Raw genomic sequence first — 15978 nt, 5'->3', positions numbered from 1 at the left:
CCTTAGTCTTTCTTCTAAGATAAGTCGCATGGTCAGTATTGCCTCACGTGTTCCAACATTTCTACGGAATCCAAACTGATGTTCTCCGAGGTCACCTTCTACCAGTTTTTCCATTCGTCTGTAAAGAATTCGGGTTAGTATTTTGCAGCTGTGGCTTATTAAACTGATAGTTCGGTAATTTTCACATCTGTTAACATCTGCTTTCTTCGGGATTGGAATTATTATCTTCCTCTTGACGTCTGTGGGTATTTAGCCTGTCTCATACATCTTGCTCACCAGATGGTAGAGTTTTGTCAGGACTGGCTCTCCCAAGGCTGTCAGTAGTTCTAATGGAATGTTGTTTACTCCGGGGGCCTTGTTTCGACTCAGGTCTTTCAGTGCTCTGTCAAACTCTTCACGCAGTATCATATCTCCAATTTCATCTTCATCTACAACCTCTTCCATTTCCATAATATTGTCCTCAAGTACATTGCCCTTGTATAGACCCTCCATATACTCCTTCCACTAATAGGAAGTTGGAATAAATACATACTTACCCGGGCAACGTGGATACTCGGCTAATCTCATATAAATCCTATGGAATCTACGAAGCTCTTTATCTGTGTGGCCATACAACGAATCTGACGCCTATACAGCAAAGCCAATAAGGTTTTAGCGACGTTAATACCCTTTGTTCCCAATGTTCCATAAAAATATCAGCTGTTACTGGTGGCAAAAATGAACCCACCGCAACACCATTAAACCGGTCGTTTACTTCTCCTTTGTACTTAAACCACCTCAGGTCATACAAATCTGGAGCAACATACTGTCCTATGATCTCCATAGTATCTGCTATTTTATGTTCGTAAATAAATACGTCGATTTTACCCGGTGTGTCACTCGTGGGTATCTCCACCGTGTATGAATTTCTAAAATGTGTTTTGAATGTTTCACAAAAGTATTTGTTTTTCCAACTAGATGACTCACTTTCCCCGGCAAATCACGTGCTAAGAAAATTACTTCTACTGGGTAGAGTGAACATTTTACATTGTTGTGGAAACGTGTATAAGTAAAGGAAAGACAGGCCCTGCTCTCGAATACAGCGCAGATGGTGCTGCTCTCTGTAGCTGAACGTGCGTGTTTTGTTCACAGAGAGACTCGCGTCTCCTCCCACGCAGTGGCCAGTGCGGCAAGACGCGGCCGTAGACGGCGCCCCGGCGGGCAGCGCGGCCGCCGTAGACCGCAGGGGGGTGGGGGTGGGCCTCTCCCCGCCCGCCCCGGCTCCCGCCCCCGCGACAACTGCCGCCCCCGGGCTCTCAGGCGCCTCGCAAGGTACGCCACTCTCACTCCACTTCAGCCCTTTTTCCCGTAGAGGTTTTTTCACTATCACTGTTCACTCTATTTGCATGCCACAGGTAACAGATTGGTGCCCAAACGAATTATTTATGTTCCTATAATCCATATTTTTACGATTGTTAATGTCCCAAGTATTATCAGATATGAACCTACCACACGTATTTTCCTTGTACTTTCCATCCTCTAGATAGGACAGTTCGTTGGTGTAATGACCCATTATAGAATAAGGGACTTCAACTATTAAGCGAGATGGTTGTCAGGCAGAGTTCCAATCGGCAGTATTTTGGAACGTTTTCCTATGTCTCTCGATTGCCTTACAACCGAGGGAGATGTCTCAGAATAGCTTTGTCAGAACTGGGCCGCGAGAACTACAAGGGCTTCACAGAATCCGATCCGTCGGGGAATTGAAACCACAGTGAAAATCACAAATGCTTTGTTCGCTACACCTTCCAAATACTTCTCCACATAGTCGCCACTGTGACTTGGACATTTGTTGTACAGTTGTACTAAACTTCCAATAAGCTCGTCATAAGCTTTCCGCCACTTCTCTGTCCTGGTTTGCAGTTCGTCGCCTGTGCCAAAATGTTGTCTTCATAGCCAGCGTTTCATGTGAGCAGAAATGAACATCGGAGGGAGCCAAGTCTGGGGGGTATGATAACCACTTCCGATCGAAAACGCTGCAGGGGCGCTCTCATTGCGCCTGGAGTGTATGGCCAAGAGAATAAGGAAATGCATGACAGGCACGTTATGCGGGGTTGCACGAAATCAGGCGAAACCTCACAGCAGGCACGCATATTTTGTGGGAGACGCTATTGTCCTAGGCATCTTTGAGTGCTCACTGTGTGTTCAGAACTGAAAAGAGCGATGTAACGCGATCGACAGGCATACTGGAGACACTGCCTAATTCATGTATGAAAATTTTCATCAGATTGTAACTGCTGTTTCCATTACGCGACCTATTGGAACTTACTTTCCGACTAGCTCTCGTATTTTTAACATTATAAATGATATTTAGTACTGTACGCTACCGTTGTCATGCCTAGTGTTCTAGTGGCAAAGCTTTTGCCGGGAAATAAAACAGTCGCTGAATCACATTCCAGCCGGAGCGGAGATATTTTTACTGTGCCTTTGATCTAACTTTAATCTCTCGACGATGTGGAGAGTGGGGAACCGTCACGAACGACACGTGGTTCCACGTGAATTCTACGTTAAACTGTAGATTTCCTTTTTACTGTAGGAAATCTGAGATAGATTGGAGAAACATATGACACCAAAGTGGCGTCCAAGAGAAAGACTTGCCATCGCTCATTGAGCTACACGAAATCATCGGCAGTTGTTACAAATATTCATTAATAACTGACTAGTTTCGTTCAGAGGTCATTTTCCAAATTTCTAATGGAAATTTCATTAATAGAGAGTGCCGGTTTATATTGAAATCTAACTTTGGCTGTTAACATATGCTACAACCACGAGTTTCTCTCATTTTTGCTTCGTTTCTACTATGTGAGATTTTTGTTAGAGGATATTTGAGGTTTATTGAGTCACCTTGTACGTGGGCTCGAAAAGTGGTATGCTTACCTCTTACATCCAGGAGGCAGTATGGCGAAGAAAGAACCCTCATATCTCTGCTTGAGTTTGAGGATTTGAGAATTGGTTGACAAATAAACATTGTCATGGAACTTTTGGAACAATTTCAACCGAACCTCGGACGTATATAAATTACTAGTATTCAGATATATATGTTATTTGTGTAAGGCTCTCCTATCTCCAGCAGGGGCGCAGGTGGTGAAAAGAAGGTGTAAAGGACCAATTTGAAACTAACATTGTATATTTATGGTTTATTGTCTGGCATGTTTTGGAGATGAGAGGGAATGGTAAGATGTGAAGCCCAGCTCTGTAGTGCCTGAAAGAATTGCTACAAAATTTAGTACATGTATGAGTTAGTGTATCGAAAAGCACTATTTTCGTTAAGATTCAAATGGCTCTGAGCACTATGGGACTTAACTTCTGTGGTCATCAGTCCCCTAGAACTTAGAACTACTTAAACCTAACTAACCTAAAGACATCACACACTTCCATGCCCGAGGCAGGATTCGAACCTGCAACCGTAGCAGTCCCGCGGTTCCGGTCTGCGCGCCTAGAACCACTAGACCACCGTGGCCGGCTTTCGTTAATATTCGCACTTAGTGTCGCATTTAAAAGGGTATCGGATGTTTTTATACATACTGTTCAGTCAACTACTGGATTAAATCATTTGCACAATTTATAACAGATTTTATCATTCGTATACTGAATTTTTGCTATTTAAAATGTAACGGAAAAAATCTCAGCAACAACAAATTATTACTGTAGAGCAGTCAAATTTCGCGAATACATTGGTCTAGGTAACATTTTTAAGCGATTAACATCGTAAAATCACAGGTCAACGTAAGCGTGAGGAAAGCCATTGCAGTTGTGTAAATCTGGTCAATTAGAAACCGGTGTAAACACTAGAATGTTCAATGCAAGCATGCAGATAGAGATGCATTATGTTGTACAGGTGCCGGACGTCAATTTGTGGGATGGTGTTCCAATCCTGTCGCACTTGGTCGATCAATACAGGAACGGTTAATACTGTTTGTTGATGACTCTGCACTTATCGTCGGATGATGTCCCATATGTGCTGAATTCGAGCTAGGTCTGGCGATCGAGATGTAGACACTGTCTACATCTACGTTATTACTCTCCTATTCCTGTAAAGTGTCTGGCAGAGGGTTCAATGAACGACCTTCAAGCTGTCTCTCTACCGTTCCACTCTCGAACGGAGTGAGGGAAACACGAGCACTTAAATTTTTCTGTGCGAGCTCTGATTTCTCTTATTTTATCGTAATGATCACTTCTCCCTATGTAGGTGGGTGCCATTAGAATGTTTTCGCAGTCGAAGGAGAGGACTGGTGATTGAAAGAAGATCCCATCGCCACGAAAACCGCTTTTGTTTTAATGATAGCCACTCCAATTCACGTATCATGTCTGTGGCACTAACTCCCCTATTTCGCGTTAATGCAAAACAAGCTGCCCTTGGTTGTACTTTCTCGATGGTATCCGTCAGTCCCACCTGATGCGGATCCCACACCGCACAGCAATACTCCAGAATAGTGTCGACAAGCGTGGTGTAAGCAGTCACTTTAGTAGACCTGTTGCGCCTTCTAAGTGTTCTGCCAATGAATCGCAGTCTTTGGTTTGCTCTACCCACAACATTATCCATGTGATCGTTCCCGTTTAGGTTATATGTAATTGTAATTGCTAAGTATTTAGCATATTTCTGTGACTTATCACGTAATCGAAATATAGAGGATTTCTTTTACTTCTCATGTGAATAACTTCACACTTCAGAACGAGATTGTGTGCTGATATGAAACTTCCTGGCAGGTTAAAACTGTGTCCCGGACCGAGACTCGAACTCGGGAACTTTGGCTTTCGCGGTAGAGCACTTGCCCGTGAAAAGCAATGATCCAGGCACACAGTTTTAATCTGCCAGGAAGAATCTTAACTTCACACTTTTCTTTATTCAGGGTCAATTGTCACGTTTCGCACCATGCAGATGTCTTACAAAATCATTTTGCAATTGTTTTGGTCATCTGATGACATTAAAAGACGGTAAATGACAGCATCATCTGCAAACAATCTTAGAGGACTACTCAGATTGTCTCCTATGTTGTTAATATAGATCAGGAACAATAGAAGGCCTATAACACTTCCTTGGGGAACGCCGGATATTACTTCTGTTTTAGGCGATGGCTTTCCGTCTATTACTACGAACTGTGACCTATCTGACAGGAAATCACGAATCCAGCCGCACAACTGAGGCGATATTCCATAGGTACGCAGCTTGGTTAGAAGACTCTTGTGAGGAACTGTGCTGAAAGCTTTATGGAAGGAACCAACTTGACATCCCCTGTCGATAGCACTCATTACTCACGAGTATAAAGAGCTGTCTGTGTTTCGCAAGAACGATATTTTCTGAATCCGTGATGACTATTTGTCAATAAATCGTTTTCTTGGAGGTACTTCATAATGTTCTCATACAGTATATGTTCCAAAACCCTATTGGAAATCGACGTTAGTGATATAGGCCTGTAATTCAGTGGATTACTCCTACTTCCCTTTTTGGGTATTGGTGTGACTAGCGCAATTTTCCAGTCTGTAGGTACGGATCTTTCTGTGAGAGAGTGGTTGTATATAACTGCTAAATATGGAGCTATTCTATCAGCATACTCTGAGATGAACCTGACTGGTATACAATCTGGACCTCAGGCCTTGCCTTTATTAGGTGATTTATGTCGCTTTGCTTCACCGAGGATATCTATTTCTGTGTTTTGCCATCTTGGCAGTTGTTCTTGAGCATGTTGGGTTACAACAGCAGTATGTTGGCGAGCGTTATCCTATTGGAAAACACCCTCTGGAATGCTGTTCATTACGGCGGCACTGCAGGTCGAATTACCAGACTGATGTACAAATTTGCAGTCAGAATGTTCGGCATAACCAAGAGAGTGCTACTTCTGTCATACGAAATCTCACTCCAGACGATAATTCCAGGTGTAGGTCCGCTGTGTCCAGCACGCAGACAGGTTGGTTGCAGATCCTCGAGTGGCCTCCTTCTAACCGACAGACGGCTATCACTGGCACCGAGGCGGAATCGGCTTTCATCAGAAAGCACAACAGACCACCACCTAGCCCTCCAAAGAGATTTCGCTTGACACCACTGAAGTCGAAATGGCTCTGGCTTTGGGTCGCTGGAGAGCAGGCTACAGGGTTCCTAGCTCGGGCTGTCTTTGAAGTAACCGATTCTCTACAGTGTGTTTGTCACTGTAGCGCCAATTGCTGTTACAATTTCTGCTGCAGACGCAGTACGATGCACCAGAGCCATACGCCGAAGACGATACTATCCCCCACGTGGCCGTTCGGAGCCAGATCCTTCGCGACCGTTCGTTCTTCTAACCACTGCTGCCAGCAATCATGTACAGTGACTACATTCCTGCCAAATCTTTGTACAGTATCACAGAATGGACATCCAGTCTCTCGTCGCGTTATTACTCGACTTCTCTCAAACTCTGTGAGGTGTTGATAATTGCGACTCTCCCCCTTTAAAGGCATCCTTGAATAACGTAGCTAATCAAGTCCAATCTCAAAAGTAACTAAAGCTCATGATCGTTACAGTGCGTATTTAAAGCAGAGCTGATCTGCAAACTTATAGTGGCGCTACTAGTGCCATTCTTAAGCAACTGGCGCGAAATTTGAACAGACACCATCTTTCACATGTAAAAATACGCCAACGAACTTCCGTTTATGTCGCACTACTCCTTCTTGGTGTTGCGATCTTTTTTCCCTTAAGTGTAAGTGATGTATTGCATTTGTACACTATGAACAGATTTCATCCCCTTTCTTGTCTAATGTAAGACTGGGATAAATAACAAGGCAACATCCCTTAATATAGTAAGTACAATGAAAGTGACACGCCTATGGCCTTTCGATTTTAATCCTACGAAGATGATCCTTTGATCAGACTTTGGGCGTATCGCAATCCTATACTTATAAGATTTCGAAATACCTCGTCTGATATCTTCAACTTTAGTAGTCCTGTCTTACTCAGTTGCGTGTAATATTACGGTATACTGATAATTTTTACTTATGGACCGTCAGACAGCAACTGAATAAAACACAATTTTAGTGCCATACGCGTTTCGCCTTTATTTTCTGCAAGGCATCATCAGTGGCCTGGAATATGTACATATGTTTGCTATTTAGTTTACATTATGGTCACTGTGCCTACAGGTTATAAATAGTTCAGATGGTTGGTATTTCCTATTAAGTACTAATGTTTTGAACTGTACTTACAGGTTGCGTGGACGATTTCCTACATATTACGCTCCTGTTGCGTTTTTGGTGATGTTCTTCTTCTTATAAATGCCAATTTGCTGTTTTTTCCCGCATTTCACAGCACTATGAATGGAACACTTGTTTCGATGCAATGATTTGGTTTCTGTTGCCGACTGTCAGATGTTGTTGCCAAAGATCGACTGTTATTGCCAAACAAAATAATATAGCCCAACAATATATATATATATATATATATATATATATATATATATATATATTTTCCGAGTTTATATATATCAAAACACACACACAAACGCGTACACAAAGAGATCACAGATACTTCAATAATTAAACTCGAGAGTTTGGCAATAACATTCGATCTTTGGCAAGAACATCTGACAGTCGGCAACAGAAACGAAAACATTGCATCGAAACAAGTTTTCAGTTCATAGTGCCGTGAAATGTGGAAAAAAAAACACAAATCGGCTTTTATAAGAAGAAGAACATCACCGAAAATGCAACAGCAGCGTAATATGTAATAAATTGTCCACGCAACCTGTAAGTACAGTTCAAAACATTACTAACTAGCAGGAAATACCGCCGGCCGGCGAGGCCGAGCAGTTCTAGGCCCTTCAGTCTGGAACCGCGCGACCGCTACGGTCGCAGGTTCGAATCCTGCCTCGGGCATGGATGTGTGTGATGTCCTTAGGCTAGTTAGGTTTAAGTGGCTCTAAGTTCTAGGGGACTGATGACCTCAGATGTTAAGTACCATAGTGCTCAGAGCCATTTTTAGGAAATACCAACCACAAGAACTGTTTACAACCTGTAGGTACAGTGACCAAAATGTAAAGTAAATAGCAAACATATGTACATATTCCAGGCCACTGATGATGCCTTGCAGAAAATAAAGGCGAAACGCGTATGGCACTAAAATTGTGTTTTTTCAGTTGCTGTCAGATGGTCCGTAAGTAAAATTTATCAATATACTCTGTCTGAGGCCTATTAAATACTGAGATATTATGAGAAATGATTGCTGCTATCAAGCGCGATTCCTCTTTCCCCTCTTGATTATGCAGCACTGTGGAGAAGAATTGTAAGCTCTGTGATTTATGCCTCGAGTCTGACGAGAAAGGAAACGAGGGTAAGGAGAGTAGTTAATCGCAGGCGTCTCTCGCGCTAGGGCGGGGCCCCGCTAGCGGCACCTCTTTACTCGTTTAGCTTCCAGGTCGCTCTGACCCAGTAAACTCAGTAGGACGAAGAATTATCGCTGACCCTTGGTGGCACTGAAGGAACAATAGCACTCGGAAGCAATTTGTTTGAGAAGAGAATTACTGCTCCACGCGACTTCCGGTTGAATCCGGTAATATAAATTAAGCTCTTATTCCGGGTAGAGTTGTTTGAAAGGTCACTTGAGACGACACTACTTTCTTAAAGAATTCGGAATGCAGAATTTGCACTTCTGAAGAGAGCTTATCAGGTACCCGATTCAACTCGCCAGCAATGTACGATTCCGGATCAGTTTTCGAATAGCACAAGTGTATGTTTCTAGTGAGGCTTTTTTTACTACACTGAATCCATTTTATACAGTATAACTTCCTGCTGATACGTAGCAAGAATGCACTAAGGATCCGCCCTATCACCGCTCCTATCTTTCTATTCTTTATCACGGCTCAGTCATCTACAAGGAACATCTTCTTTCGTCCATAATTTGCTGTATAACGCCAAGAGATGATTTATTATTTTTTAGCTTCTTTTATTATTAATTATCTACGCTAATGATTACGCAGCAAAAAGAGCTCATCTTCAGGGCCATGGTACGAAACTTAAATCAGTCAAAGACTTCTGTCAGAAATACGCTACTGGCCATTAAAATTGCTACTCCAAGAAGAAATGCAGATGATAAACGGGTATTCATTGGACAAATATAATATACTAGAACTGACATGTGATTACATTTTTCGCGCAATTAGGGTGCATAGATCCTGATAAATCAGTACCGAGAACAACCACCTCTGGCCGTAATAACGGCCTTGGTACGCCTGGGCATTGAGTCGAACAGAGCTTGGATGGCGTGTACAGGTACAGCTGCCCATGCAGTTTCAGCACGATACCTCAGTTCATCAAGAGTAGTGACTGGCGTATTGTGACGAGCCACTTGCTCGGCCACCATTGACCAGACGTTTTCAGTTGGTGAGATATCTGGAGAATGTGCTGGCCAGGGCAGCAGTTGAACACTTTCTGTATCCAGAAAGGCCCGTACAGAACCTGCAACATGCGGTCGTGCATTATCCTGCTGAAATGTAGGGTTTCGCAGGGATCGAATGAAGGGTAGAGCCACGGGTCGTAACACATCCGAAATGTAACGTCCACTGTTCAAAGTGCCGTCAATGCGAACAAGAGGTGACCGAGACGTGTAACTAATGGCACCCCATACCATCCGGCCGGGTGATAAGCCAGTATGGCGGTAACGAATACACGCTTCCAATGTGCGTTAACCGCGATGTCGCCAAACACGGATGCGACCATTATGATGCTGTAAACAGAACCTGGATTCATCCGAAAAAATGACGTTTTGCCATTCGTGCACCCAGGTTCGTCGTTGAGTACACCATCGCAGGTGCTCCTGTCTGTGATGCAGCATCAAGGGCAACCGCAGCCATGGTCTCCGAGATGATAGTGCCTGCTGCTGCAAACGTCGGCGAATGTTCGTGCAGATGGTTGTTGTCTTGCAAACGTCCCCATCTGTTGACTCAAGGGTCGAGACGTGGCTGCACGATCCGTTACAGCCATGCGGATAAAATACCTGTCATCTCGACTGCTAGTGATACGAGACCGTTGGGATCCATCAGGGCATTCCGTATTACCGTCCTGAATCCACTGATTCCATACTCTGCTAACTGTCACTGGATCTCGACCAACGCGAGCAGCAGTTTCGCGATACGATAAACCGTAATCGGGATAGGCTACAATCCGACATTTAGCAAAGTTGGAAATGTGATGGTATGCATTTCTCTTCCTTACATGAGGCATCACAACAACGTATCACCAGGCAACGCCGGTCAACCGCTGTTTGTGTATGAGAAATCGGTTGGAAACATTCCTCATGTCAGCACGTTCTATGTGTCGCCACCGGCGCTAGCCTTCTGTGAATGCTCTGAAAAGCTAATCATTTGCATATCGCAGCATCTTCTTCCCGTCGGTTAAATTTCGCGTCTGTAGCACGTCATCTTCGTGGTGTAGAAGATTTAATGGCCAGTAGTGTACCTGTTGTAACCCCTGAGCACGTCCTATACCACAGCTGTATCACGTTTCGGAGGGAGTCCATCGTCAGAACTTCTGTCTAAAGAAACATAATTGCCATTAATGTACAAACACAATGCACATATACGTATGGCCAGTAAAATTTCTTCTGACGTTGTAACGCAATATCTAAACTTCTTTGCGCGATACCTAATTCCCCAGGTATGAAGTAGGTTACTTAGTGATTTAGAATTTTTTGCCCCTAATAAAGGTATTACTAGTTTTGCGGCTAATAATTGTATTATGTGTTTTTGCGGCTAATAATGGTGTTACGATATAAATTAATTTCACTCGTGATCTTATATATATCATGCGGGTGGACGCACTGCCGTTTGGCGAAAAAACTACGATCGTATCGAGTGTATAAGGTAATTTCCGGAGTAGCCCATGGAAGTGTAATACGACAGTTAATGTTTACAATGTATATAAATGATTTACCAGAAAGTGTCGCATGTTCTATAAGACTGTTCACAGATGAAGCTGTTGATCATAACAGATTATCAATGCAGTGATGAATGGTGTAGGCCCTCGCGATTGAACCAGGACGTAAATAAATGTAACATATTTCCCACACCCAAGAAAGTCACTACTGCACAACTACACTGTTGAAGACAAATTGCTGGAAACAGTATCTATAGTAAAAACATTTGCGACTAACATTTTAGAGCGATCTTCATAGAAATATCACACAAGAAAAATAGCAGGAAAATCAGATGGTAGACTGAGATTTACAGGAAGAATCTTAAGGAAATGTAACTAATCCACGAAGGAAGTGAATAAAGCGCTTGTTCTATGGATTCTTAAATACTGTTCTCCATTACGGCATTCATACCAAGTAGGACTGATAGAAGAGAAGAGAGAAAATCAGTTTTAGAACGGCAGGTTTCCTTACAGGATCGTTTAATCGACGCTATAACGTTATTGAGCTGTTCGACAAACTCCAGTGGGAAATGTCATAAGAGACGTGTTTTGCATCACTTAGTGGTTCATCATTGAAATTTCGAGATAACATATTACTTCCATCCGCATACATCTTATGTAATGTCTACTAGGAGAAAATCTGAGAAATTAGAACCAGTGGAGGCGCTTACCGACAATCACACTTCACACGCGCCATTCGCGAGTGGAACAGGATACGGGGGATCAGTTAGTGTACCAGAAATACCCTCTGACACACACCATGAAGTGGATTGCGTAGTATTATGTACATGTAGAGATAGCGGCTAGACAGTAAATGTGGCTCAGTTTAGGTAATGTCCATAACTTTGCTTGTTGTAATTGCAAGAAATTCAGATGTTAATAGGTTTCACCAATTTGACGTTTTTCGTCGTAAGGCAGAAAGTTGCCCTTTGTGCAAAATTTGAACGGTCCCTCGCCCATGAATACACCAAGAGAGGCGTCATAGAAGCGGCTATAGCCGTTACAAGAAGTCAGTGTCTGGGAACCTAAAGCTATTAAGCAGTCTGTTCAAAATTTTACAGATGAGAACCGTTATGGTGACCATGAAAAGTAGTACCCTCTGTGCGGTCGGCCATTATCCTTGGAAACCGAAGTTTTCAATAACTCGCACTGCTAGAGCTCTCTCCAATGGAACTCGAGTTCTTCTGGTGTCAACATGCGCTTCCGTGGCTGGTGCAGTGTATGCTGACCACACGGTCCTACATTCTAGACAGCTAAAACGAATGCCACATGCATCTGAAAGTCGATAAAAGATTCCCGTATAATCAGAGAACCAGTTCATTATCTTGTCGCTGACCAAGTGTGACATTCAGAACACTTACAATTACGAAGGCATCTCATACTTAAGATCGCATGCAGATCACCGACGCAGCCTCTGAGAAAATCTGCCGCTATCTGTTATCGGTTCCATCACTAGACAGTATCTCTCTTACTCGACCTCAGTTATAGTACAAAATCACTTTTGCTGACTATTTCAGTGCCTTCTTATCTTGTCGAATAGTGTGAACATCATTATTAATTTTTCGTGGTTCTTTTATCAAAATATACATAGTTAATTGAGTCTGTAGCCGACTCTTATATAAGTAGAGTTGGGCTCCCCTTAATTATCTTCAATATCTCATGAAGCCTTATGTATTCTAGTATGACTGCGAAGAGCTGGTCGAATAGTGGGAGATGAATTCGATGCTTTAGACACTGTCAGGGCAGGTAGCGGGGTAGTGGGTGATCGTATACAAGGCACCAACTGGGAACGCGGTTTCACCTTTTCACACACGCTCATGTGAACTTGTGCGTTAACACGATTTCAGACCACACAATAATGACAGTTACAGCACCGTTTAGTTTCAAATGCGTCTCGTTATACCGGATAACCTTCCTTGCTGTCCGGCCACGGTAGCTGAGTGGTCAGCGCGACAGAATGTCAATCCTGAGGGCCCGAGTTCGATTCCCGGCTGAGTCTTAGATTTTCTCCGCTCAGGGACTGGGTGTTGTGTTGTTCTAATCTAATATTTCATCCCCATCGACGCGCAAGTCACCGAAGTAGCGTCAAATCGAAAGACTTGCACCCGGCGAACGGTCTACCCGACGGGAGGCCCAAATCACACGATACTTACATTTACCTTTCTTGCTAATTCGCCATTCTCGAGGACCATGCTTTCTAAACTAATTTCAGTTCATAAGCCTTCAAAGTCATCCTGGCCATAGAGTGCAGTTGTCTTAAAATAAAGTGATTCCATCTAACAACTTAAAGTATTTCCGTACACTCCACATTACTATGTAAACTGCAATACAAAACTGAGGCCCTCGTCTTTCCTTGCATACGTTATGACCATTACCGCTGATTTCAATTTCTTTCCTAAAATTCGCGTGGGTATTGCCGAACTAACTCCTCCGTGTTTTCATAATTGCAGTACCTCTGCAGTACGACCGTTAGTTGCTCACAAGCAAAACTCAGTTGAGCCCACTTTCACGCATTTTCTTCCACTCTCATCACGTAGGGAAGGGAGATGTCTGTTAAATGGATCGTAATGAAATGTGATGCAGAAACGGAAGAAACAGTGTAAGAAACATTTGGTCACTCCATATTTCGATCTGGAATTATTACCGTCGAGAATTGATAGAGCAAGCAGAGACTTAAAAAGAGCCCACGTTTCGTTACAGATTCCATTAGCACCTGCGAACGCGTTACAAATATGCTCAGATAAATTCATTAGAAGAGGCTACAGAAGATATGTTATGAGCCACGGGGTGATTAATTACTTTAATTCCGGCAGAGTACATTCTTGAATGAGTCAATCAATACATCACTTCTTCCTACACGTTTCTTACGAAAAGACCGTGAACGTCTCCTTCATCAGGTAGAATAGCTTCCGTGGAATTTGGAAAGCAGGAGAGAAGTTCTGGCAGAACTGATTGAAGCTACCCACATTGACAGATTATCAGATATTATTGCAGTGACAACAAAATAGCCGCATTCATAAACAGCTTGACGGTATGAGTCGATTTTTCATTATGAGGTTGCATTCCTCTAGCATGAATGCACACACCGTTTGCGTTGGGAAGGGTGTCATTTAGCAGTTGTACCCTCTCGTGAGGTGACGTAGCCGCCAGCTGTTGTCTCCCGGATACTGGCGAGCTGGTCCTACACATGTTCCATCGGCGACAGATATGGAGATCTTGGTGGCCACAAGAGTAACTCAACATAACGCAGAAAGCTCATGGAGACACATGCCATGCGTGGAAGACATTGTCCTGTTCGAGACCGGCAACAGGATACCGTCACATGAGAGGTTACACATGAGGATGTACGATGTCCGTGACGTATCGCTGTGTCCTCATATTTCGCTCAATCACTATCAACTGCGACCTGATGTCTGTCTTACACTCTCTAGAGTGTAACACTAAATGTAACACCGCTAAGCCTTTCCAAAGCATTCAAAGAATGGGGCATCTCTCCAGTTCGCCACCACACCGTACTCGGCCACTACCTGCTGCTACTCTCTGATCGACGATGCAGGGTGACACAGCCAGCCAGCGTGGCCGAGCGGTTCTAGGCGCTTCAGTCCGGAACCGCGCGACCGCTCCGGTCGCAGGTTCGAATCCTGCCTCGTGCATGGATGTGTGTGATGTCCTTAGGTTAGTTATGTTTAAGTAGTTCTAAGTTATAGGGGACTGATGACCTCAGATGTTAAGTCCCATAGTGCTCAGAGCCATTTGAACCAACCAGGGTGACACAGACTGATGCAAACGATCGTTTACTTGCTGTCGGATGGCAGGATGACAGTGCTATGATTTATGTGGTATACAATACGGTAATCATTTCTTTTTGGTGGCCTGACGTTGCCGACCGAAAACTCGACGACAAGCGTTTGTGCCCTCACGTTTCGATGCAGTCCGACATCGGACCACTATCACATCCGAATATCTGACAAATCTGGATAAAACGTGATTCTACCAGCTGACCATACGGAGACCCAAGAAGAGACCACTTTTAAACTCTGTCAGCTATTGATAAGCCTGACTCAACCTTGTAAGCAGCATCTTCGTGTCCTTCACAGTGATCATTCAACATCTAACGCTGTTCACGGCCCTTATGTACAGTACCAGGCCCAGCTACGACACTAAACACGAACTAGGCAATGCACTTTGATGGCCACTTTACCTGTCACAGAGAACTGCCACTCTAATCATTTACGTAACTGTCTATGGTGTGGACAAGTACGAAGTTCTATTGAAACCCGATCATGTCTTCTCTGTGCTTCAGTTCCTTGCACGCAGTGTAGTTCTTTCGCTTTCTGTTTCTTGTTATTGTTTTTTGTGACTCTGAAATGCGAGTTTTGATTTATTTAATGCAGTGAGACTCAGAGTTTTAATATGAAAACTGTTCTAAAAGTGAAGATCGTTCTGCGAAAAATGGAGAGATACGTATGAGGAAGTCCATGGGACGAGAAAGAATACAAACGGCTCACGAAACAGACTGGAATACAAAACGTAGTCACGGTCATAACGATTATGAAGCTCTACTCTGTAGGAATCAGCATGGGTTTCGAAACCCAGCTCGGGCTATTCGTCCACCAGAGGGCTGTAGACGCTGGTTCCCAGGTAGATTACGTATTTCTTGACTTCCGAAAGGCGTTTGATACAGTTCCACACAGTCGTTTAATGAACAAAGTAAGAGCATATGGACTATCAGACCAATTGTCTGATTGGATTGAAGAGTTCCTAGATAACAGAACGCAGCATTTCATTCTCAGTGGAGAGAAGTCTTCAGAAGTAAGAGTAATTTCAAGTGTGCCGCAGGGGAGTGTCGTAGGACCGTTGCTATTTAAAATATATATAAATCACCTTGTGGATGACATCGGAAGTTTACTGAGGCCTTTTGCGGGTGATGCTGTAGTATATCGAGAGGTTGTAACAATGGAAAATTGTACTGAAATGCAGGAGGATCTGCAACGAATTGACGCATGGTGCAGGGAATGGCAAGTGAACCTCAATGTAGACAAGTTTAATTTGCTGCGAATAGAAGGG

General features: G+C 43.5%; 1 protein-coding gene across 1 annotated transcript in view; it reads left to right on the top strand.

The window, feature by feature from the left end:
• Positions 1 to 15978, top strand: part of LOC124552876 (lachesin-like) — a 333701-nt gene that overhangs the window by 296044 nt on the left and 21679 nt on the right. The window contains exon 7 of the mRNA XM_047130152.1: positions 1132 to 1311. Within this exon, the coding sequence (XP_046986108.1) occupies positions 1132 to 1311 (180 nt within the window). The remainder of the gene's footprint in view (positions 1 to 1131; positions 1312 to 15978) is intronic.

The sequence above is a fragment of the Schistocerca americana genome, chromosome 1 (genome assembly GCF_021461395.2).
Source record: "Schistocerca americana isolate TAMUIC-IGC-003095 chromosome 1, iqSchAmer2.1, whole genome shotgun sequence".
NCBI classification, from domain to species: Eukaryota; Metazoa; Arthropoda; class Insecta; order Orthoptera; family Acrididae; genus Schistocerca; species Schistocerca americana.
Note: the sequence above shows the minus strand (reverse complement) of the source record. Positions and strands in the feature narration are given on the sequence as shown.